The sequence below is a fragment of the Ambystoma mexicanum genome, chromosome 6p (assembly GCF_040938575.1).
Source record: "Ambystoma mexicanum isolate Mex_15411 chromosome 6p, UKY_AmexF1_1, whole genome shotgun sequence".
NCBI classification, from domain to species: domain Eukaryota; kingdom Metazoa; phylum Chordata; class Amphibia; order Caudata; family Ambystomatidae; genus Ambystoma; species Ambystoma mexicanum.
Window position 1 is genome coordinate 1252601712 of NC_090935.1, and position 24784 is coordinate 1252626495.

The window sequence follows — 24784 nt, forward strand, 5'->3', positions numbered from 1 at the left end:
ACCATTTCGAATTTGATGAACTATAAACAATTCTTATTCTTACCAAGAGACTTTCCCTTGATACTTCAAAGAAGTTTTGGACGCTATACAGATAAATGGCTTTCGACACCATTACCTCCTCAGAATAAGTCACCTAACCAACGCGCCCCTGGAGAGCTCCACAACAAAAGCACAGGTGAGAAGGGAGGGTCATTTTCAAAGTACACTGCATCACAGTTATCAGTTTGTGAATGGGAATTACAACAGCGGTTTTGGTATAATTGTTGTTTCCACAGAACTAGTGCCCAGACCACAGGTCCTCAGCTGAAAAGGCATTACGCTCCTTCGGGGATTTAAGGTAAGCATTACACTTACTGGTAATGTTCTTTCTACGGATTCTTTTCCTGCAGATTCCTCCTCAGATAGATATCCATTCCAACGTCTGCTGCTCAGAAACCTTTTCGACACGGGGCCTAGTACGACTCGACTGTCAAACCCTCGTAACTCGACAGTGCCAGTTGTTGGCTCTGGATGCGATGTTGGCTGCTATAAATATCACATCACTATGCCCCTGTACCTCAGTGACTCATCTTCTTCCCAACCCCCAAGCTCAGTTGCTACAGAGGAAGAATCCATAAGATTCGGGCAGAAAATAGCCCAAAAATGTTTTTTTCTTTTTCATCTGAGAACAGGACTGTACTGAAAGTCAGTGACTGACAGCATGCAAGAGCAAGGCATCAACTGTGCTTAACACAACTATTCATAACCACATCCCAGTAGAAGAGGACAAACAAGAGGACTGTAGACCACGGGTGGGAGGGTGATGAGTTATCTGCAGGAGAAGAATCCATAGAAAGTACATTACTGATAGGTAATTTCCCCATCAATGGATCGCATTCTCCTGCAGATTCCAAATCAGATAGACTCCCAAAGCAGAACAGAGTGCAGAGGCGGGATGAAAGCCCTTAAGGAAGCTCTGCAAACCCGCTCTGCCGAATCGAGCATCCAAACCATATGCGACATCCAGGTAGTAATGTTTGGTGAACATATGGAGCGACGCCCACATTCCTGCTCAACATACACCCCTCTGCAATGCAGATGATGCTGTCATACCCCTGGTGAAATGTGCCCTAATGCTCGGTGACATATCTTTACTTGCTCTTTGATAAGAATTAGCAATGCAGAGAGTTATCCACTAAGAGATTGCCTGTTTTGACACGCCCGACCCTTACTGGACAGAGAGAAAGTCACAAAGGGTTGGTCATCACGCCTGAATTCCAAAGTCCTAGCCACATAAAAGCTAAGAGCCCTCTTCAATCTGTGCAGCCTCTACTCATCTTTAGAGGGTAAAAAATGGCAAATCAATGCTCTGGGACACATGGAAATCTAAGACCACTTTAGGTAGGAATTTGGGATGCACCTTGAGGGAAACTTTCTCTTTGCAGAGATGCAGAAACTCTGGCTTGCAGGATAAAACTTGTAGCTCACTTGCAGGTCTTGCTGACATGAGTGCGATCAGGAAATCTGTTTTCAAGGTAAGTACCCTAATAGGACATGAGTGCAAAGGCTCAAAGGAGCCACCAACAAAAATCCAAAAGCAAAGTGGCGCCTCAGCCCCATATATTATATAACCACTTGAAAAGAATAAATATACAACACAAAATTAGACAGCATACATACATCAGTTGGAGTTATTTCCCCATTGTGCTTTCCACATGTCCAGTTCAACTTTCTGGAGCCGGTTGGATCTTCCCATGTGTACAGAGTTGCTTTGCCCGGATGAAGTTTGTCTTCTTTTCCTACAGACTCACTACAAATGAGAGTAAAAAAAGAATATACATTTTGCACAAGATCAAGCCCATGTTCAAATACAAAATCTAATTTAGAGCAAAGAAACATGTCAGAACATATTTAAGTCAAACAGAAAAAGATCAAAATACATGAAAATATTCAAATAAACAAAAACAAATATGAATTTTTAGACGCTTACTAACAACGATTACTGAAAGAGTATGGGCATACTGCCCCAGGGTGAGAGACTAGAATAGCGCAAGTGAGGGATGAAGTCAATGAAAGTCAACATGAAATGTGATTCAGAAAGAGAATTTGCAATGGGTATATGAGGGGGGAGAAGGTATACTACCCACGTTTTTATTTTGCCATCTGTGATGCAGTGTGAATTCTAGAAGCATGATGCTTATTGGTCTCCTTTAAAAATGACCATGTCTTATTGCTGCAGTTATCACCATGACACCTCCCACCAACAAAAGCAATTAAGGCAGCAATCAACCTGTGTTAGCTAGGAACCAATAATTCCAATCAGCATAGCATTTTGTAGTAACAATGCCAATATGTGGTGTACATCCGCTTGCTAGTAGAGTTTACGTGGGCAGGTGGGGACCAGAGAGGAAAGTTATAAACCCCCCCACTGTAGCTTTATCCGAGGCTATGACAGCAGGTAAACTGGGCCAGGCCCTGTGGATGAACAGAAATCCCTGGGGCCTTTGAAATTACAGCCAAAACTGGGAAGAGCATATCAAGGTGTTGCCTTTTACCTACTTGTTAGGACAGATTTTCTATACTCTGGCATGGTGGACAGATGTATAGAAGGCCAACCTATTTTGTGACAGGAAAAACTCTAGGAAGCTGTAGCCAAACCAGTTTAGGTAGCAGTGATAGGCGTTCTAGGCTAAGTTCTTCACAGGTGGTGAGATTGTAAGGGGTCCACAATGAGGCTACACAATGAGAATCATAGATTACACTTAGGAAGGATGTATCAAAATACAGTTATTTATTTATAACCGAAACACACCATATAAAAACTACAAGCATGTAGATGTATTACACAACACAATCAAACTAAATGCATACATACATACATACCTACACTTTGGTATAGGGCATAATACACATCAGAAACGCCCGCAAAGGAAAGGTTAGATATGTATTATGCACAAAAGGTCCACAGAAATGATCCCTAACTAAAATTGTCCAGCCCTAAATTGCCTGGGGCCTTGTGCACAAAATAGTTCAGGATACAGTTCCACAGAATTTAGGATGCAGGAAAAAATGCAGGTAAGGTCTCTGGGGTCCAGTGAAGGGTTCTTAGGGTTAGGTTTCAAGTTAGACTAATGCCCAAACGTAGCCCCAACAGTCAGATGTATTGCGCAAGCAAGCACTGGCAAAGCCACTTTTCTAAAAAAAGTGCTGTAAATAAGCATTATTATAAGCCCACAGACTTATAATGGGAGTATAGGTGTAGGTTAGAAAATCTGTAACTTACCCACCGTATTCCAATTCTTCCTCAAACTTGGCAGAATAAAGGAAGAGTGTCCAAAGTTGCTTTTCCCGCCAAAAGCCACAGTCCTCTATTCCCACGGGTTGCAGGTTCAAGCTGATCTCCAGTTGGTGTCTTTTACTGTTGCAAGGGCCCTCGCTTAAAGAATGCAGAAAAACTCGATGTAGCACCCTTCTCAGGACTGAACTCAGGTTGGGTAAGCAATTTTTGGATTGGTGGTCACCGCGCAAAGGGACGCAAAAGGACTCACCAGCTGCGGTCAGACTTTCCCTCCTATCTCGGGTCCCCTTGATGCTAGTAAGCTGAGATTCCGCAGGAGGTAGTCTTGCAGGCCCAGCTGAGGATCCCCAAGTCTTAGGCTGAAACTCGGTACGGTGATGCCGGTAGCACAGTCGCCTAAAAACGAAGCTGGTCAGCCACAGGACGGTTCAAGGGCACTTCTGAAGGCTTCCTTTGGCAGGGCACTGAGCAGACGTACTGAATGGATGGTACCTCCACTCAAGGGTCATAGCTCCTTCGCAGGACTACTAAAGATCAATAGAGGACAGGGCTCCTCCAGGACAGCAGCAGAAGTTGGTTGCCAGGCCTCTTTCAGTCGGGTCTCAGGTCTCTTTGCAGGTCTCACAGCTGGATAGGGTATACTTGGCTCCTTCAGGTTTCGCCAGATCTTTGAAGAATGGGTGCAGGGTTCCTCATCTTATCCTAAAAGCCAGGTAAAAGCTGAAACTCCCACTAGCCAATAGCAGGACTAGCCTACACACACACCCCAGCACTGGTCCAATCCGGACCACTGATGGGAACATTCATGCATACCACTCAGACACCCTGAAACTAGTCTGTGGATTGGAGTGAGACAGACCCAGCCCACATCCTGCCAGCAAACACACACAGCCCTCCACTATCCAGCCAAAAGGTCCTGCTTTAACGGGCAATGGAAGTCCTTATAAGAATTTTCCTGGCCTCTCAGGCCAGGAAGAAGGCTAAAAGACAAAATGGCAAAAGAACAGGCGACAAATCTTGTGGCACGGCCATGTTTGACCAGTAGCCACAGTTAGTAGCCAAACGTGGTAAACGTAATAAAGCTCAAACGAAAATCCCCAAAAAGTAGGGAAAAGTCACTTCTGCCATTAGCCTATCCTTTTAGTACACCTAGAGTAACCAACAGTCCTCCTTCTAGGGCAAAACAGAAATGCAACCCATTGTACTGCAGTGTAAGTTGCATTGTACAATGATAAAAAGTTACTACAAGTAATACAAAAGTAACCAAAGTAGTAACATAATAACACGACTAAGGAAAACAATTGTTAGGGAGAATTCTCATCTATGGCAAATTTCCCTCACCTAGTGAGTCCCCCAGCAGCTTTGCTGGACTTCTGGAGTTTATTTTTTTCCACTTGGTAAGAGTGAGAGCTTTTTCCCCACTCTTACCTGTGTTTTGTTATGTGTTTCTACCTGTTTTTGTGATTGTGGACTCTGAAGTATACCACTTCAGTAGCCCCCCTTCTTTTTGTGTGTCACACAGCACCTTCAGTGCCGTAGCACAGGGTTGTCTTTGAGACTTCCCTCGACTCCATTTCTGAGGCGACTACCGTCCCCCAGAAAAGGGTAAAGTTACCATTAACTTTACGTAGGTCAATCTACCACAGATCCAGTACACCCCATCTTCCATGGAGTACTGGAAAGGGTTAATTCGTATCCATTTTTATCTGTACCTCCTAGAGCATCGTTTCGCTCTTTTAACATTTAGACTTGGCTGGTGGCAGTGGTATCTACCCTAACTTTTCTACCGCAATTATATTAGATAAACATGGTACTGTTCTTGGCTATTATATTAGCCTCGAACATAAACCCGCTTGACCAAATCGTCTTTCTTTTGGCTCTGGTTGGGTTTATTCGTCATTTCTTTTTGTTTAAGTCCTTCTTGTGTCTTACTTTGCGCGGCAAACTAGGTTCGCCTTCTTTGTTCACTGTCTTTTGGTGGGCTTCTGCTTAGAAGACCTCCTCAAGGCGCCTGGGTGTCTAGGTGGGCTGAATGTGAGGGAGGTGTGTAGTCACCCCCTGCACAGGGTATCCTAGGAAACCCAAGTCACACTTTGTCATGATTGGCCAGCGTAGTTGTCCGGGCTGGACAACCCCCCTGCTGGGTGATTGACAGCCAGGCTGTGTGAAGGGGGGGTTTTCGCATTAAAAGGCAGGTCTCTTGGGCTAGAAGTCAGAGAGTCGCCACTGGAACTACACGGAACCGAAGAGAAGCGGAGAGAATGACGGCTGCTGCAACTACCCCGTCCGAGTGAAGCCCTGGTGCAGTCCTGAGCTATCTTCCCTTCAACGACTCAGAGAAGATCCAGTCCGGAGTCTTCTTCCCTTGAGCTTAGTGGGGATAACTAGCTCATCTTCTTCCTTGGTCGAAATCGCTGCACGCTGCTGTAGTGGTCGGGATAGCCACCTGAAGAGCCTCTCCTGTTTTTAAGGAGCGCACCTTTTATTCCTCGTCGCTGCTGCCGGCTTCATCCCTGTGTGGTGCAGACCTCCTTCAGACGTCCTCCTTCACAACGAAGCTCCAGGAATCGTGGGTCTGCGGGAAACCAACAGGAACAACTGCCAGGGCATCAGCTGCACCATTGGAACCAGGTGCTGTGTTCTACTTGAGGAATCTGGGTGAATCCCTTTTCTTCATTTCCAAGGCTTGCCCTTGTCTTCCCTCCTTCTTATAACTTATGCTTCCGAACATTGACGATATCGAAGTACTTTTGGCTACGTTGAATCGTGAACTGTCTGACTGTGTGATCTTCGGCAACAGGCCCCGGTGTCGTTCAACCCTGGCTCCGGCCCTTTGACTTTTGAACTCCTGTCTCTGAGTGTTTCTTTTTTTTTTTTTTTTTTTATAACTCTGTTTATTGAGTTTTACAACATAACAACATAACAAGCAACATGAATCATCGACATTCAATAAATGAGAAAGGCATAGCATAGCAGCAGCAAAAACAATATCTGAGGCAAGAGGGGCAACACCAGGCCAGGGGCCAAAGGCAGTTGCATGTCAAGGCAGGCAGGTGAAGTTAAGCAAGATGTTGAGCTGTATCGACCGGCGGGGCTTACTACGCATCTAGCCATTTGCCCCATATTTTCTCAAATTTGCGGGGGCAACCCCGCGCATTGTAGATCCGGCGTTCCGAGGCCGCACACCTGTCTAGGTCATTCCTCCATCGGTTCAGGCACAGTGGGTCAGCGGAGCCCCATTTAGCCGCGATAAGTCTCTTATCGGCCCCAAGCGCTATTGAGAGGAACATTTTCCCATGTTTTGTCAGGTCTACTTCTCCCCAGATGCCCAGGAGTACCATTTTGGGGTCCCTAGGGATTGGTGTTCCCATGGCAGCCGAGATCCTACTAATACAGTCCCCCCAGAAGAGCTGTAACACTGGGCATTCCCATATCATATGGTAGAAGGTGGCGGGCTCGATTTGGCATCTAATACATGTCCCATCATCTAGTCCCCCCCACCTGGCCATCGCAGCTCGTGAGTGATACGAGCGGTGGAGTATTCTCAATTGTATTAGTCTAAGTTTGTTATCTATCCCAATTTCCCTGGGGGACATCAATGCATCTACCCAATCTTCCGGCTCCAGTTGACCCACATCCCTTTCCCATTTCGCCCTGAGCTCATCAAGTTGCGTAGTCCCGAAAGAATTGAGAGCCTGATAGAGAGTGGAGGTGACCTTTGAAGGAATGCCTTGGGGGAGGATGTTGGTCTCAATGGGAGAGCACGGGGGTATGTCCGTCATGTCTGGGAATTGGGCGTGGATGGCGTGGGCCAACTGTGCGTGTCGGAACCGGTCCATGGGCGTCAGACCAAACTGTACTTGCATAGTCTCGAAGTCTAGGAGGCGCCCCCCTGTATTACATGTGCCAGTGTATGTATCCCTTTTGCGTGCCAGTGAGCGAATGCGCCCATTTTCACTACTTCTGGGAGGAGTGCGTTGTGCCATATAGGTTGGGACAGTGTTGGGATTCCCTTCCAGCCGACCAGTTTGTGTGCCTCTCGCCAAGCTCGGCGGACGTGGTGAATCGTCTTGGGAAGCCTCGGGTGTTGGTCGTGGGTGGCATACAATGTCTGGAGTGGGGATAGCGGGGTTATAGTCTCCAGCTCGATACGGATGTGCGGTAATGTGGGGTCTGCATGCAGCCAATCGTTTACCACACCGTTCTGTGTTGCAAGGTAGTATGTACGTATGCAGGGCAAGCCGATCCCTCCCTCCCAGACCGATCTTTGGAGAGTATCAAGGGCGATTCTGGATTGCTTCCCTCCCCATAATAGTGTGCGGAGATTCCTATCGATAAGTGCAAAGGTTTCCTTGGAGATGGAGAATGGGGCGTTCTGGAGGACGTGGAGGAGTCTGGGGAGGGTCATCATCTTAAATAGTGCGGCTCTGCCCAACAGCGATAGGGGGAGTGATTGCCAGTGGGAAGTGTCTCTGTTGAACCGTTCAAGCACAGGGTGTAGATTCAGTTGGGGGAACCTTTCAAGTGTCGGGTCGAGTCGTATGCCTAAGTATGTAAATTCCCTGATAGAGATGTGGTATGGGCAGGGCTCAGGGATCGCGGAATGACCACCCTGGACTGGGAAATAAATAGTTTTGGTTTCATTCACTTTCAGACCCGCAAAGATCTGATATTCCCTAAGGATATGGGAAACAATAGGGCATGAGATGCAAGGGTTACTAAGGTAGACGAGGAGATCGTCCGCGTATAACGAAAGGCGGTCTTCACCCCCCCCCGGCCAGGCGAACCCAGTCCAGTTGGTGTTAGCTCTGAGCTCAATAGCAAGTGGTTCGATCGCCAGGAGAAAGAGAAGCGGAGACAGCGGGCACCCCTGTCTCGTACCCCTACCCAGTGGGAATGATTTGGAGGATCTACCATTTACCCTTACCGTGGCCTCTGGGAATGCATATAGCAGCCTGACCCAGGATATGAAAGCGTGTCCCAGGTTCATCCGGTCCATGATCGCCCACAGAGCATCCCACCCCACCGAGTCAAATGCCTTTTCAAAGTCCACCGCCAGGAGGGCTAGTGGGGCCGGTATCTCTTTGGCTCTGCACAGCGCCAGTTGGACCCTGCGTAGGTTCATACGAGTGGACTTGTTGGGCATAAATCCACACTGGTCCGGATGAATAAGGGTCCCTATTACTTTCAGTCTGAGTGTTTCTTGATTCTGCCTGCCTAACCAAAATATTGCCTGTGATTTTTGCCTCCAACTCCCTCTGGGTATCTCAGGTGCTAAGTGTGTTTTTGCCCCGGTAGCATTTCATGTCACGGATACGCGTTTATTTAGTAGACCAAACTGTCAAAAAGTGATCGCAATCGTATTCGCGGTAACGTGTTTTGTTCATAACACCGGTTCATTCAAACACAGGGTACTTACTTTGAGACTTACTGTACAAAGTGAATTGGTTAGTTGTAGTATATTTAACCTGTGATTTTTTATTTGAGTTTAATAGAAGTGTTGTGTTTATAACGAGTGGTTTAAAAAATAAATGTACTTATATTTTTTTTACCTGAAACCTTGAGTCAGTGTTTGCTTGAGTCACAGTAATTGGGGTCCCTTTATGTAATCTCTGCTACTGCTCATATACTCTTGAGATAAGCCTGGCTGCTCTGCCACTGCTACCACTCTGACATAGCAGTAAAGGCAAGGGTAAAACTTGTATTGCCACCTGTAGTCTTAATTGTGTGTAGTGGTCCCTAAGGGCACTGCACAGGATTCTGCCTAACAACAATGTTTCCCAGTACAGACAGCCTGAATGACATACCAGTTTCCCCATAACATAAGAGCAGAGGCCAGTGCAGTGAAGCTTAAGGCTTCACTGTACTGCAAAAAGTACAGGTCAGATTCAAAAATAAACGCAACAAGTTTGGGGGTTCCGTAAAGATGGAAGGAAAGGTGCAGTAAAGAGAAATCTTTCCTAACACTAGTGCAGCTCTGTGCTTCTGATAACAGGTCTGATTGAGTGAGTGGCAGTGGAAGAAAATGTGCCTCCAAACCTTCAGATCAGGTGACAAATGGGTAGAGAGAAAACCGCGATGTGAAAGGGCGAGGCAATGCTTTTTTGCAAGTTCATTGCTGGAATTAACGCCTGTTTTCCCTGGGCTACCCACACTGGGGCAACCATTGCAGGGTTGAATGGAAGCATTGTCTCCTGGGGAGGATGCTCATCCAAAATGTGGGTCAGGGTCAGCTAACACTGGACCCAAGGCTTAGAAGGTGCCGATAACTTAAGTTTATCAAGCAAACAAACAACTATAGGAAATTCCACAGTACTGGTTGCACCTGTGTAATTTTAAACTACAACAATTTAAATACCTGGGAAACTTAAATAGATGGGAGGAGAGGTTGAAGCCCTATTGCCAATATCTCAGGCTGCCAACCAGCTGAAAACCACATGAAGGCAGTTAGAGAGATTGTCAGTAGTTATTTCCTGGGCTCAGGAACACCAGAAGGATGTATATGACCGACAGGCCGTCACAAGGTCATTTTCTATAGGAGATCAGATATTAGTTTTGTTGCCCACCTCAGAAAATAAAATGGTACCCAAGTGGCATTGACCATATAAGGTCCTTGAGCGTAACTACCTGTGCACCAAGCCTGACCAAAGGCAAAAGACCCAGATATATCAAGTGAACCTTCGCAAGCTCTGTAGGGTAGATGCCATGGAGCAAGGCTCTGTCACCATATCCAGTCTCTTAGTGGGAAATGCGACTAGCAACAGCTTAATTCTTTGGAACCTCCACCCAACCCAGCAGCTAGACCTCATTTGCTGGCCCAATTCCCAAAAGTCTTTTCCGAAGATTTCAGGAAAAGTCCAAAACTTTTAACATCATATTAGAACATCTCTTTTCCACTTATATGACATAACCCCAGCACTTCAGAAGCTGGTTTTCGGGCCAACCCCAAGAAATTTCATCTCGCCCAGAGTGCATTAAAGTATCTGGGCAACATCGTGGGTAATGGTCTTGTGCAGCCCCAGGCTGAGAAAGTGAAGCCTGACCCCACCTACAACCAAGTGGGAGCTCTGTGCTTTCCTGGGATTAGCCGTGTCACAGGTTTTCCCCCTTCTCACCTGTCTATGTTGCCTGATGTCCTCTTTAGGTGGAGTCTTCTTTCGTATGGTTCGGGACTTAAATAACCCCTCTCGGCCGTCCTCGGCTTCCAGATTACGTTCAGCTTTGATGTCCAGGATCACGGGAAACTCCGGGAGTATTCAAGAAGGTGTTGGGGGCACGCGGAAGCGGCACAGGGATTCCGGGAAGTAGGGAAGAAGTCGGGATAAGGGAATCCAGGGGCCAGGGGATAGCAAGTAGCACTAGAGAAGGTTCGGAGCACACGTCCGATCACAGCTAGTAGCAGCGTTGAGACGCGCGGGGCCGCGGGGGTGTGGCTCCTTTATAGAGGACGCTGCGTAGAACGTGAAGACTTGCGACCAGCGTTCTGAGCTTGCCGCCATGTTGGTAGTATTATGGAGTGTAAGGCTCGACGTGTCAGGGACCAGGAGGCCCAGAAGGGGCGAGTTCGATGGTTCATGACAAGCCGGGTATTAGCTGGGATTAGCCGGATATTACAGCCGGTCCATCCCGAACATTTCAACTATAACGACCAGTATGACTGCTAAATTGAAAAATCATCTGGATCCGACAAGACTAACACAGTTTCGATGAACTGAAGCGCATTCTCTGCAATGAGCCCATTATAAAGATGCTGGATTTTAACATGGAATTTATTTTGCAGACTGATGCATTCAAGGTAGGTCTAGAGGCTGTTCTTTCCCAGTTGCATGATGGCCACGAACACCTGGTCCTATATAGCAGCTGCACCTCTGGAACAATGTTTTCCAACTGTGGAGCTAGAAGTCCTGGCTATCAAGTGGACCGTGACCAGGCTGCGATATTACCTAAAAGGAAGCAAATTTAGGCTCATCACTGACCATGCCCCTTTAACCTGGATGCATTTAATTAAGGACACTGTGATGGTTTTTGGACTTGAAGACTTCATGCTTCACCATGGAACACTGAAAGGGGAAGGATAAAGGCAATGTCAACTTCCTCAGTAGGTACCCCTTGAGTTGCCTAGAGGTGGGCTTTAAACTAAATGAAGGGGTATGTGACGAATCCAGGGAATTCGTCCTTTCTTGCCAACGTGGCGACAGCTCCTTTAGGACTAGGGAGATGGGCCTGCTAAGCTACACCCCCCCCGAGGGGACGGGGAAAGCGGCTTCCTATTGGCTACCCTTTAAAAGACAGCCCCCCCCCTTAAAAGGGATATGTGTCACCCTCCCTTACCCCTGGAAGCCAATGTCTTTACCTGGTTTGGTTTCTGACCCTGTACTGTTGTCATCAGAAAACAAATTGAGTGTGCCATATGATATGATATGATATGATAGGTTATTTATAATGCGCTTAATACCCAGAGGTTTCTAAGTGCAGACCCGGGGATTGAACCTGTGTTGCTCCGTGTCGTCTTGCTTCCAAGGCGAGCACATTGCCCCTGATCTATCCTCCCGAGACAAATCCCCCTTCAGAGGTGGATATAAAGGTATTGTGAGACCGACACGGGAGGAACGAGAAAACGAGCTGGAGTGCAGCTCGCAACTGAAACACTGAGGGCCTGTCTCCTTTTGAGGCAGAGTCAGAGAGCAATCCCACACAGACGGCATGGAGTGCTGCTTCCTGCAATCAGGTCAAAAGCTAGAGGAGCTATGCTCCCCCCTACCGAGAAGGGACTTGACCGCCTTAGACGTGGTCGACCAGTAACTATGGGAATTGACGCCGAAGTCGTGTCCAGAACTGACAGGAATAGGTGAAGCATGCGTACTGACGCGGGAGGCCAGAGAGAAGCAGGATCCGCACTGCCATCTGCCCTGAGGAACGTCCCCACTGAGAGACAGGTATGCAGTACACTTAGGGAAATGGGAGGAGGGTAGTTCACCCCAGAATCTGCAAACCCCAAGCCAGGCTGAGAAAACAAAAGGCCCAAGAGGAGCTGAGGCATTCAATAGCCAGAGAAGGGGCGATAACCTGCATAACCTAGAGCGGGATGAGAAGGGGACGGCGCAGCACTCCACCTATAGAGGCTATTATTCCATTGTCAGTTCTTCTTTAGGATGGAGTTCAATCCAAGATTGTTCTCAGGACCTCTTTTTGAGTTCCAGTCCCGTCATCACAAAGCATTTGGTACACGATGCCCGATATATGGTTCCACCTCATTTAAATGTTCTACTCACCAACCCTTTTTTAAAATCTTCAAATTAGTGAGACATTTTTCAGTAGCGTGGGCCTAAAAAATGCCCTCCTTTGTCCTCATCATACTCTTTGAACGGAGACCAGATACAATAATACTCCGGGAACCCATTTTGCACAAGTGCTAGGATCTTTTCCACAGGCATTATTTCCCAAATCTTTTTCCACAAGTGGTCTCTTTTGGGTCCTCCAGAATCTTTCCAAAACAGCTCTAAGTTTCATCTAGCTGTGTTTCATAGGTTTGCGATTATGTAATTGAGGCCTCCAGCAAAGTATGATCCCTCTTCATCTCTGCCCTCTACCATTTCCCTAGATCTTCATGCCTTTCAACATGTCCTCCACATTTGCCCATGCCTCCCATCACCTCACATTCCCTTCAGTACATAGGTGATGTAGAAGGTGCTATTTTATGAATCCTCACTGGTGTCAGGTACCATTGGTAGGAAGCACATTTTGTAAGCCCCATCTTTTATGGGTTTATATTTTAAAGATGTCTGTGCTCTCTCCCATATCCGGCCTCACGACTATTCAGAAATGATTACACCCATTTCTATATGCCATTTAGACATGTACCTGTGTTTACTGCTATGTGTTATCGCTTTGAGCATTTTAAAAAGCATGAGATTTGCCTTGTTTCGATGCCTTCTAAGAGGGATCTTTCTATCCCTGTTATTGGTCTGGTGCCTGCTGATTTGAACTCTATGTATTACCTAGTGACATATTTTAATGCAACTTCACCTATGCAGAATGTTTGCAATGTTCGCATGTTAGGGGTTTCCCATCTGAGTACAGTTGTTGTTATGTCTAGGGCCTCCCATGCTATTCACTATGTTTTGCTCATTCCCAGGTAGAAATCTAGGTTTTGAACTATGAAGGACATTGGACCTACGCCCGGCTTAGTTCATCTTTGTCAAAGCACTCTATCCCAAAATGTTGGGGAGAATTTCAAAGAGGGCAGAAGGGATCTACCCCTCTCTGCCTTGCTTCTCTTGGAAGGAGTGGTAAGTGTGATAAAGCTACACGAGTTGTGGATTGTTCAATGCCCTTCCATATTGCTGTATTCTCAGAACTTTTTTTTACGCCAGAAAAATATAAACATGATCCCCTATAGTTTATCTAGGGTTGCTATTGGGATATGCATCAGCAGGGACTGAAATACATACAAGGGCCTAGGGTAATTTTAGAGGCTACCATTCGCCCTGTGTTCTATCTCTCAAAGTTATCCTCAATGGTGTTCATCAGTGCCAGTATGTTAGCTTTATATAGGCCATTCCAGGTATTTTAGTGTTTCTTTTCCGCACACCAGGGAATGTTTTCTTTGGATGTTTTGGCTTTTTTCCTGGGGGTTCTGTTACATTTAGTGCTTTAGATTTCTCTTGATGCATAGATAACCCTGAGATTTTACTAAATATGATAGGTCCACCCTCTTACTTTTAGATCCTCACTCGCTAAGCCAATAGCCCCAAAGCTAACACAGAAATGAGGAGGGAGAGGGTGCAGTTCTGTTGTGTCCCTCTATTCATCTCGATTTTATCAGAGACCGAAATTGTTTGCCCAGACTCTGGAGTTGGGAGATTATAAACCAGCTATTATTACTTTTGAAAAAATGAGGTCCAAACCCAAATGTTTGAAGCACCAATTTTACAAAATGTCAACCTATATTGTTGAATGCTTTATGGACATTCAGTTAAACAATTGCACAGTTCTGATTTGTTTGCCTACCCCAGTATACTATGTGAATTTCTCTTTGTATGTTATCTCCTGTGTCCCACCCATCTATAAATCCTGTCTGGCCAGGTTAGGGAGAACTTTCTTTAGTCTAGTGGTAAAATCTTGGTGAAGATTTTCACATCTCCATTCAGTATTGTGAGGGGCCTGTACGACATACAGTCCATTGGTCTTTTCCTAGTTTTCGGATTAGGAACATAGTTCAATCCAACATTGATGGAGCGACTGCCCTTGTAAGTAGTGTTGAATTAAATAGCTTAGTTAGCTGAGGTACTAATGTGACTCAAAGTTTTGTAAAAAGTATAAGGAAAGACACTAAGTCCAGTTCTTCATTGTAAGGCATCATTTACATTGCATTATCTACTTCTTCCATACTTATAGGAAATTCCACCGCCTGGGCCCCTTCCGCTGAGATCTTAGGAAGGTTACATGCAGAGATATTCTTCTTGTAAGAATGGGTCTAAAGATTCTGCTTTCAGAAGACCACTTAAATATATCTATTTTAATCTTAATTTGTGCTTCCTCTTCTACACTCCCCTTTTACTTACACTCTCGGAGTGCAATAATGTAGTATCTAGTCTTGCGTTTTAAGAGCGTAGCCGCTAGTAGGTGGTTTGCTTTATTTCCTACTGCATAGAATGATTGCCTGGTTTTTAGAATGGTTTGAGCAGAGTGATCCGCTAAGTGTGATTCCCATTTGTTTCAGACAACTCTCTCAGCGCTTTTAGGGACTTGGATTGGCTGAGTTTTTCTCAGCAAGCTTTGACTTGAGCTATTAATTCTATTTGTGTTACTTCTCTGATGTTCAAGAATTTCACAGTTTTGCTAAAGAATTCTCCCCATGTGACTGCCTTGCAGGCCTTCCCAGAGTGTCCCCCACTCAACTTGTTCTGGTGTATTTTCCTTGAAATAATGTATTAGATCGGATATATTTAGCTTTATTATTGGATCTATAAGGACCATGTGTGATGATTGACAAGATGTTGTCCCCTCATCTCCAAGGAGGAGCCCATTCTCAGGAGGCTAGAAAGTTGAGGTTGCTACCCACTATTCCTCCTAGGGGTGGTTTACTGTGGGAGGACCTCATGAGAAGGGACTCCCCTATGGGGGATGAGGACGACCACCTGGGTGATAGGCGGCACAACACCTGAACCCAAGGCTGCCGGAAACCTCTCGACCTCCCGTCCCTCCGACTGATACATCAATGTGCTATTGCAACATCACATCGGTTTAACCAACTGAGACGAAGAAGATCATCCAAGACACAAAGATTAATCCCAATGTATTTATTTATTTCTTGTTTGCTAGTTAGGCGCTTATACAATAGGAACATAATGTTTCAAAGCACCTACAGGGCAGGGAGGAAGGCAGAGTGGGAAATACATTACAAATACAATACAATATTTAGTAGCAAAGGGGGAGGAGGGAAGGTGGAGACAAACCTACTATGCCTTGTGAGTATTCAGAACGTGCAAGTGCAGAAAGGAAGAGAGGACAGGGGGTAAGTGCTGGGGAGTCCAAACCCGTGGGTGAGCCAATGACGAAGTGCTAGGAATGAAGAGTGCTACACAGCCTGGGCTGTGGGAGGTGTAAGTGCTGGTCTACAGAGTGGAGGGTGTGCAGGAGCAAAGTGCTGTGGAAGACAGGAGCTGGTAAGAATAGTTGTGGGATGTCAGGGCCCCAAAGATGCATAAGGGCGAGGACACCAATTCAGCAACTGTGGGATTAGCAGAGGAGAGAAGGAGAGGAGGAGGAGAAAAGAGGAAAGTCTTAAGGAGCTTCTGGAATTTGAGGAGATCCTGCCCCAGGGGCAGGTGGAGGGTATTCCAAAGGAGGGAAACCGCAGAGCAACGTGAGCAACCCCCTGCCCTCGGTTTAGCAAAAAGCTTTACACACAAAGAGTTGGTGCCAGAGGAGCGAAGTGGTCTGGAGGGACAGTATTTAGTGAGATAAAGTTGAAGATCGTGTGGTCCCCGGGCTCAGACAGCCTTGTGGATGATGCAGAGGGATTTGAATTTAATCCGTGCAGCAACCGGGAGCCAGTGAAGACTTTTTAGTGCAGGAGAGATGCGGTCCCTGGGCTTAAGGCCAAGGATAAGTCTCGCTGCCTATTCTCGATAAGATGAAGGGGTCGCAGAGTAAAAGAAGGCAGATTCAGGAGGAGGCTGTTACAGTAGTCCAGTCAAGAGAGAACCAGGGCTTGAGTCACATTGAGCCTCTGATGGACAGTGAGAAAAGGTAGAATTCCATTGAGAAAGAAGAGCTGATAGTTGGACTTCTTGGCAATGTCCTGATTGTGAGGGAGGAAGGGAAGAGAGGAGTCGAAGATGACTCCAAGGTTCCTGGTTTCAGTTGAAGGCGAAGGGGGAGAGCCCAAGGAGGAAGGCCAGAGTGAAGGGAAGAAGGAGGGAGCCTGGGTCCCAATAGGAGGGATCTCAGTTTTATAGGCATTGAGGCAGAGATGATTGGAGGCGCACCAGTATTGAGGCAGAGATGATTGGTGGCGCACCAGGACTGGATGACAGGGATGATGAAGGGTGCAAGAGGGTCTGCAGGGAGTCTGAAAAAGAGCAGTGTATCATCTGTGTAGCACTGGAAGTTGGAGGAGAAAGAAGAAATGAGGCGTGCAAGGAGAAGCATTGTAGATGTTAAAGAGCGAGGGGGAGAGCATAGAGCCCTGGGGGACACCACCACAAGAGATGAAGTAGGAGAGGAGAAGGGGCCTAGGAGGAGTGGTTAGTGAGGAAAGAGGACAGCCAATCCAGTGTCATTTCCAATATACCAAGATATGAGGATGGAATGGTTAACTGTGTTGAATGAAGTGGAGAGATCGAGAAGGATAAAGACAGCTGGGGAGTTGGAGTCCAGAGATGTAAGCAGTTGTTCACTGGTGTTTATAAGAGCAGTTTCCATGCCTCTGGGTGCTCGAAATCCAGATTGATGGTCATGGAGGCCACCAACAAGTTCAGTGTGGGAGTTAAGTTGGGGCAAGGCCAGCTTCTCAAGTGGATTCCCCAGGAAGAGGGTGATGGAGATAGGGCGATAGCTGGCAGGGCAGTTAGGGTCAGAGGATGTTTTATTCAGTTTTTCAGGAGTGGGTGCACAAGGGAGTGCTTAAGGGGGAGGGGAAAGATCCAGTGATAAAAGAGTGATTGCAGAACACAGCGAGAGCAGCTGCAAGAGAGCCAATGTTATCCTTGATGGTCCTGGATGAGCAAGGAGACACCTGTTTAGAAGAGACCTTCATGGAGCGAACAGCTCTGGTAACTTCTTCAAGTGTGACGGGAGTGAAGAAGAAAAATGTGGAAGGAGGAGGAGGGAGGGGGCATGGTGGGTGGGAAATGGGATGGGTTGTAAGGGAGGTGAGAAAGGGTGGTAGGAATGTCCTGAGTTTTGTTGGCAAAGTGTGAGGCCAGTGCATTCCTAAGGGCCTTGGAACGAGAGGGGGAGGAGGAGACTGCGGAGGGGTTAGCTAGTTCCCTACAGATTTTTAAAAGTTCAGCCGTGTTATTTTATGTGCCCGAAACCTGTCCCTGAAGGTGGGCTCTTTTCCTTGCATGGATGGGGAGTCTGTATTGTCTTTGGAGCAGGCAGCAGGCCAGTTTGCCAGAGGATGAGCCTGAGGATTGCCACTTTCGTTCTGCAGCTCTGCACTTTCGTTTCACGGCTGAAAGTTCTGTGCCATACCAAGTGTTACGCTTTGAGGCAAGTTTCAGACGGATCCTCATGGCTGGAGCAAGAACGTCAAGAGTGTTGGTGATGGAAAGATGGAGGTTGCTGAGGGCAGAGTCAGAGGTGGGAGCGTGAGGGGGGTAAGGGTGGATGCGAAGGCAGCCGCAGTCACTCGTTTCATAGGGTGGGTGTTTGTGAACGAGGTTGGTGTGACTTTTGGGGGAGCGGACAGAGGGCCAATGGGACCCAGATGGGAGGAGAGGAGAGTGGTCTGATCAGGAGAGGGGTGACTAGTGGGGAGGAGAGAGAAGTTAGGGTGTATGAGGGCATACAGAGTGTGACCAGCTGAGTGAGTTGGCATAGAAGGGAGAATGGAAAGGGAAAGTGGGGAGCGGAGGTCAGTGAAAAGAGTGGATGCAGAGCCGGTGAGTCCAGTTGAATGTTGTAATCACCCAGGAGAAGGTTAGAGCTGGAAGAAAGGAAAGAAGAGCAGAAGTCAGCTCATTTAGAGAGGAATAAGGAGGTGGTGCCTGAAGGCCGGTAGATGGTAGCAATGGTCAGGGTGGATGTGGGAGAGGTGACCAACATGCAAACCAAGCTCTCAAAAAAGGAACAGGTCTAGGTAGGTAAGACAGAAGCAGGAACTCACTCAGGGAAGATTAAGGCAACCCCCACGCCAGTGCAGTGAGGTTGAGGAGATTATCTTGAAGCCACCAGGGAGGATGGAGCCAAAGGCAGTGACTGAGCTCGCATTGAACCAAGTCTCGGTAAGAGCGAGAATGTCGAGGTCAATGTCTTCAAGGAGACGACAGATGTCAAAGGAGTGTTTGTTGGCTGACAGGTTATTAAGAGTCGTCAGGTGGAGGTGGTCAGTGATTTCAAAGGTTGTCTGAAGAGGTGTACAAGGGCATGGCACACCATTCTGAGGAGGGAGAGAGAGAGAGAGAGTAGAAAGGGGAGATAAAAGCGAGGGAAGGAAGTTAATGAGAGAAGGTAAGATACCGCCAAAGAGGAGGCGGTTGGGTTGTGGACCCTGAACCAGAATGGTGCCAGTGTGATAGACATTAAACGAAGCAACGAGAGGATGCAAAGCCAGCCAAGAGGACTTCTCACTTGGGGCCACCGTTAACAGAGGAGTGTGAGGTAGGAGAGAGATTGGAGAAAAGATGTGGAGTCCAGAGATCAGGAAAGGGGACTTAGAAAGGGATTTGTTTGTTTTATTTTTTTAAATTAATATTTGTATTTGGTTTACTAGAAACCTTTACAAAACTCTCATCAACTATCAATCACATATAAAAAATATTTCAAAATATTATACGATAACATTATTTGACATAAGAATTAACATAAATCAAGAACAAAACAACCAAATTTTAGGATGCACGTACAGTTCCTTTCTTACACAATCCAATCACTACATACACCCTAAAACGGGTCAACATTTACATTCCATATCATCATCAAATATAATCTTAAACATAAATAAAACATATAATTTAAGTACATTTAAGTAACATTTTACCATTCAGTTAAACATTTCAAGTAAACAAAAAAAACAGCTTTACTCAACAGCAGATGTTTGCATTTGCACATGAAGTTGATGCAACTTTTCAAGTTATGAATACGTACCACCCTAATGGACCATAAGCAAAATATATCATCCTAAATTGCTGAAAACTTTGCGGACAGCTCCAACACACATTATATTCCCATCATCACTTTACCAAATTGACACAATGTATGCCATGGGGCACAACTATACAAAACCTTATATTATTTGATCAGATGTTCAACCACTACTCTTTGAAACAAACGTTTGAGAGGAACCTAATTTTTGTTCAACAAAACTTCTTCAATTTTAAACAAAAGTCTAGTTAATGCCACTAGAAAGCATGCATTATCCCCACATATACTTCTTTCCCAGAATGACTGACGTGCAACAAACGTAGCCTGTGGATAAAAAGAACCCAACAAGTTGTAACGGTCTTGTTCGAAATAGGGGCAATAAACCACTAAATGTTTCATTGTTTCTTGTTGTATTGGCGACAGGCAAAATCTACATGTTAACTTATTGCAAGATGTACCAACATATCTGTACTAAGTTGGCTCAAAGTTCGGAAATTGGTTTAATTTAAACACAATATACATTTGCCTGGCTTTTGCGCAAGGAAACGTATGGATGTAACTAGAGCGCACAAGCCTTTTTTTTTTCAAATGATGCATACTCAGTGTATGTCTTATAAGTGTGATATGCATCAATGGTCCTGATCCAATCCATTTCGTAAAATTTTGAATTTTACATTTGGAAGGCCTGCCGCTAGATCTTCAACGGTAGCATTAATTTGTGTGAGAGTGGCCTTCATTAGTGCCACAAAAGAGACCATTGAGGACACATTAGCATCAGCCAATATATCGTTCAAATCCTGAAAGAAGGAGTTCCTTGGAGGAACCAGCATTTTAGCATAAGATGCTAACTTACGCCATGTGGATCTTGATGAGAGCAACAGGAGCCCTAATACATGCGGAATTATGGAGTTCGGTATGGCCAAAGCTAAACCCAACATACCTTTCCATAGCTGACCTTGTAACGTGTTCAAGACAGCATCTAAATTCACAAGACAAATGTCTAGGCCAAACAGTAAGGTGGGCTCCACTTTCAACACATAGAAATCAATGAGAGGTAACAATGAAAATGTACAATTTTTTTTCAATATTATTCTCATTTGAGAGAGAAATGGACATGCTTTGACCTTTAAGCCAGCTGTCCATGATTTCAGTGAATTAGAGTCCGAGATGGTATAACCCAAGTAAGGGAAGGAATTGACACGTTGAAAATTTAAGCACGCTATATTCCATTGATACGATTTGATGAGTTTTCTATTGGTGAATATGATGATTTTTGTCTTTAGGGAATTCGCTTGAAGATTGTGGGTATTGGCATAATTTGCAAATTCATTGAGCTTCAGCTGTAAACCAAACAGAGTCCTATCCAGCAGCAAAATATCATCCGCAAAACATACCCAGTGCAGTTGTAATTTACCCAATCTCGCTGGATACATTGGCCGATCCATCCACAGTGTATCGATATCACACAAGTAGAGGTTAAACAATGTTGCTGCGAGATTGCAACCTTGCTTTACCCCTGTTGCAGTTGGAATACGAGGAGTAAGCGCTCCCTCTTGGTTTATCTGCACTTGAAAAGAGGTATTAGTGTGGAGCAATGCGACCAATTGAACAAGCTTTGGGGGAAAGCCCAACATCAACATCTTGAACCACAATAATTTTCTAACCACAGAGTCAAACGCTGATGACAAATCTAATGCTGACATATACAAAGGGCCAGCATTTGAAGATTTGCACATCGAGAAGAAGTGAGCAACCACAATAGCATTAAGAGACATACTCATCTGCTTTCGAAATCCAACTTGGAATTTAGAGTAGACATTGTTTTCAACAATATATCTCTCAAGATGTTTGAGAAGAAGAATCTCAAACACCTTTGCGGCCGAGTCCATGAGGGCGATAGGTCTAAAGTTGGCTGGATCATGTGGACCTCACTTTTTATGAATTGGAATAATCATTGCGTTCTGCCAAGAACATAGAATATGACTGGTAAGCAGAATATAATCAAATTTGGTGAAGAGAATAGCAGCCCAAAATTGGGGATCAGATTTGATTAAAGACAGGGAGGGATACTATCTGGTCCGGCCGCCTTAGAAGATTTCAACTGCCCAATGGCCCACAGGATGTCCTCAATAGAAAAGAACCAACTTGCAGGATACATGGAACGCAATATCCCAGAATCACAGTGTTTGAATAGCACTGGTAACTGGAACTTTGCTTCAATGTATGATTGCCAGACATTAACCGCGATGGAAGAGGCAAGGTTGTAAGTATGATTATTTTCTGGATCTCTTGAGATGGCCCATATATTACGAACATCTCTCTTACATAAGAGGGCCAACATTCTTTGATTTGTCTCACAATGGTTCTGATGTTTCATTATTTTTAGCTGATTTTTATACTTCTTACTGATTCAGTGTTTACAAACAATATAATTGGAATAGGTTAGGTTCAGCTTAAGGAGGGATCGAATCGCATTTTTTCTATTACGTTTGCATTCAGCGATTTTTGCATTATAAGGATGAATGTGAACCGCATTGGATTTCTTATGAATACACAACAACTGAAGGAGGTGCGACTTGATTATAAAGGTATTCCAGGACTCTCTATGGAACGTGTCTAAATAAAGATAGTAAATCGTATACACCCCATACGTCCCTATTGACTAAGTAGGTAAGATATCTACATAGCCGAGGATGCCAGTGGACTGAGGCAAGCCTACGTTCTGTCTGTAAAAGCACCAGTGTTTTATCTAAGGAAAGCAGTGGCATTTCCACTTTAATGTGTCATGTAATTGGGAAAAAAGGTTGCTAGGCGTAAATGAAAAGATAACCACTGGCTCTACCAACCAAAGCAAATTCTCTGATACATAAAAGAAGTCAATAATTGAACTGCCCGTTCCCCTTTTCCAAGTCCAGCAGTGAGACCCATTGCGAAAATTCACCAGATGACCGTTCCAGTGATCGAAGTAAAGCCGCCATTGTTCCCCTCTATACAATAGAGGAAAGCGTTTGGCCACCACTGTAGAACACTGAGATGTAGGAGTTAAGTTATTGCAAGCAGAATTGAAATCCCCACCGAGAGTATAATAGAATAGTATTTTTAAGAAAGGCAGCTTCTAAGACTGCATCAAGTGTGTCAAAGAATTCCTCAAGCGTACTTTTCGCAGGATTAAAGTAAATACAAATAATCAGGACAATCATGCTGGGTAGCTTAGCCTGGAAATACTCTATAACTAGTATCTTATTAGAACAAGATATTGTCGATTGCACATTGGCTTTATTGTTTATTAGGATTGCTAGTCCCCCATAGGGCCGCTGCCACGACTCACTCTGAATCGCAGGGTGACAATAAGTAGTGAAACCATCTACCCTGAAAGACTTTATGGCCATGGTTTCTTGGATGATAAATATTAGAGGTAATTCATCCCTCAAATTTGCTCCAAGCCACTGGAGTAGATTAAAATACCCAGAGCAGTTCCATGAGGGGATTTTTAATGGAACAGAGCTACGGCAGCTGCTTAGCTTTGCCAATTTCGGTAATCGTTGCTAATACCAGGGCCAGTCAGGATAAATTGGAGGCATTTGCTAGCATTGCTCTCAGTTGCGGAATAATGTCATTATTCCGGAGGGACGGCGCTGATTTATTAGTCCCGATTACCTCAGTTGAAATCGCAGTGGGTAGTGGTGCATCTAGAAAATCATTGGCTTCTTCCACCAACTTAAATAAACACAATGCCAGACCTCGTCCTGCAAAGTCTCTGCTGTGATTCCACAGTGATTTCGTGATAATGTTAGAATAAGGACCACAGATCATGCGATGGTTGTTATGATTAGCTAATCGGATCCATTATGTCATCGGAGTGCAATGTCCAAAGCTGAGGGCAGTATTTAAATGTGTTGAACAAAAAGGATCGATTGACTATTTGCTGACCATTTTTCGTGGGATTGCTTATCTACCCCAAGATGTTTGGCGTGTCCATTGTGAATTCTAATTCCTTGTCAAAGTCATTGTAATTAGGTGGTAGAGGTAAATCTACTGGTAAAGGTAAGGAAACATTGCTAGGCGATGCAGCAGCAGACAGACATGCTGCCCGTTCAAGCTCTCATACTGCATTCTAAGCTTCCTTGGCAATTTGTGCATCCAGTCGCTGACTCCCAGTAGGGTTACCATGGTGAATTTGTGGGCTTAAAGGCTGATGTAGCGGATTGCTTATCACCTCAGCAGAGTTAAGTGAGACTTGCTGAGCTAACAGTGCAGCCTGTTGATAGATACTATTCACAATTCCTTGTTGCAATTGCAAGCTTGACTTGCAGTGGAATATTTTGTGCCAGTACAGCAGAGTTAGAGATCCCTGTATTAGCTGCCTCAATTGTTTTAGTATCAATAATCGGGTAAAATTGAGACAATTGTCTTTGATTCAAATTTCCAACAGAGATTGGGTTGGATATCCCCAAAGCAGTGGGAAGTGACACCGCAGATAATGCAGGTATATGATTATCAGCACTGATAGATGGGAGGGTTCTTTTACTGAGTCACTTTTAGGATCATTAAGTTTATTTATTTTTTTTGTTGTTTTTTTTCCGTTCGATGAGAAAGCGTGTTTAAGTTCAGTAGAATTTTGGATTCTTCATTTAGTTGTTTCAAATCAAGAATTTCGTCATAGTTGGTAATTTGCCCAGGGATATTAGAAGTTGACGGAGCGTCACAGATTTCTATGTCGGGTACATTTTTGGATTTCTTTCCCTGAATATTAGTTTTCTTCCTTGCATTATTTGTGCGCTTGAGTGCTCTCACATGCGCCCTTTTGAGCTTGCGAAAATAGAGCCTTGGAATCGAGGGAATTATTATAGTTACTTTAATCATTTCCTATCGGTTCATCGGATTTGTCTTTTTGTAACTGATCAGTAACCTCAACAAGTGGCAACAGGCTATTTGGAGCGTCATCTTGCCCTTGAAATGTAATGGGTTGATTCACAGTCTGAACAACCCCATCCCTTTCCTCCTTATAGTGCATTAACCTCTCAGTTGTTAAGAATCTAAATACATCATCTAATTTGAGAGCGTTTAATTTTACTATATCAAGCAGTAGGGCATTGGAGGGCTTCATTTCAACATCAACCTATGCGTCGTCACCAGAAACTGCTTGAGCGTAAGTTCTTAATGCCAGATTCCCAGAGTTGATACAAGGGAGAG

At 45.1% G+C, this 24784-nt stretch overlaps 1 protein-coding gene across 5 annotated transcripts in view; it reads right to left on the reverse strand.

Moving 5' to 3' along the window:
* The window catches only part of VPS13A (vacuolar protein sorting 13 homolog A), a 2994934-nt gene that overhangs the window by 919559 nt on the left and 2050591 nt on the right, over nt 1-24784 (reverse strand). For all 5 annotated transcript variants that reach the window (XR_011280366.1, XR_011280367.1, XM_069625905.1 and 2 more), the window contains one exon: nt 1660-1789. Coding sequence is in view for 3 of the 5 variants with exons in the window: in XM_069625905.1 (XP_069482006.1) it covers nt 1660-1789 (130 nt within the window). In the remaining 2 variants the exon portion in view is untranslated. The remainder of the gene's footprint in view (nt 1-1659; nt 1790-24784) is intronic.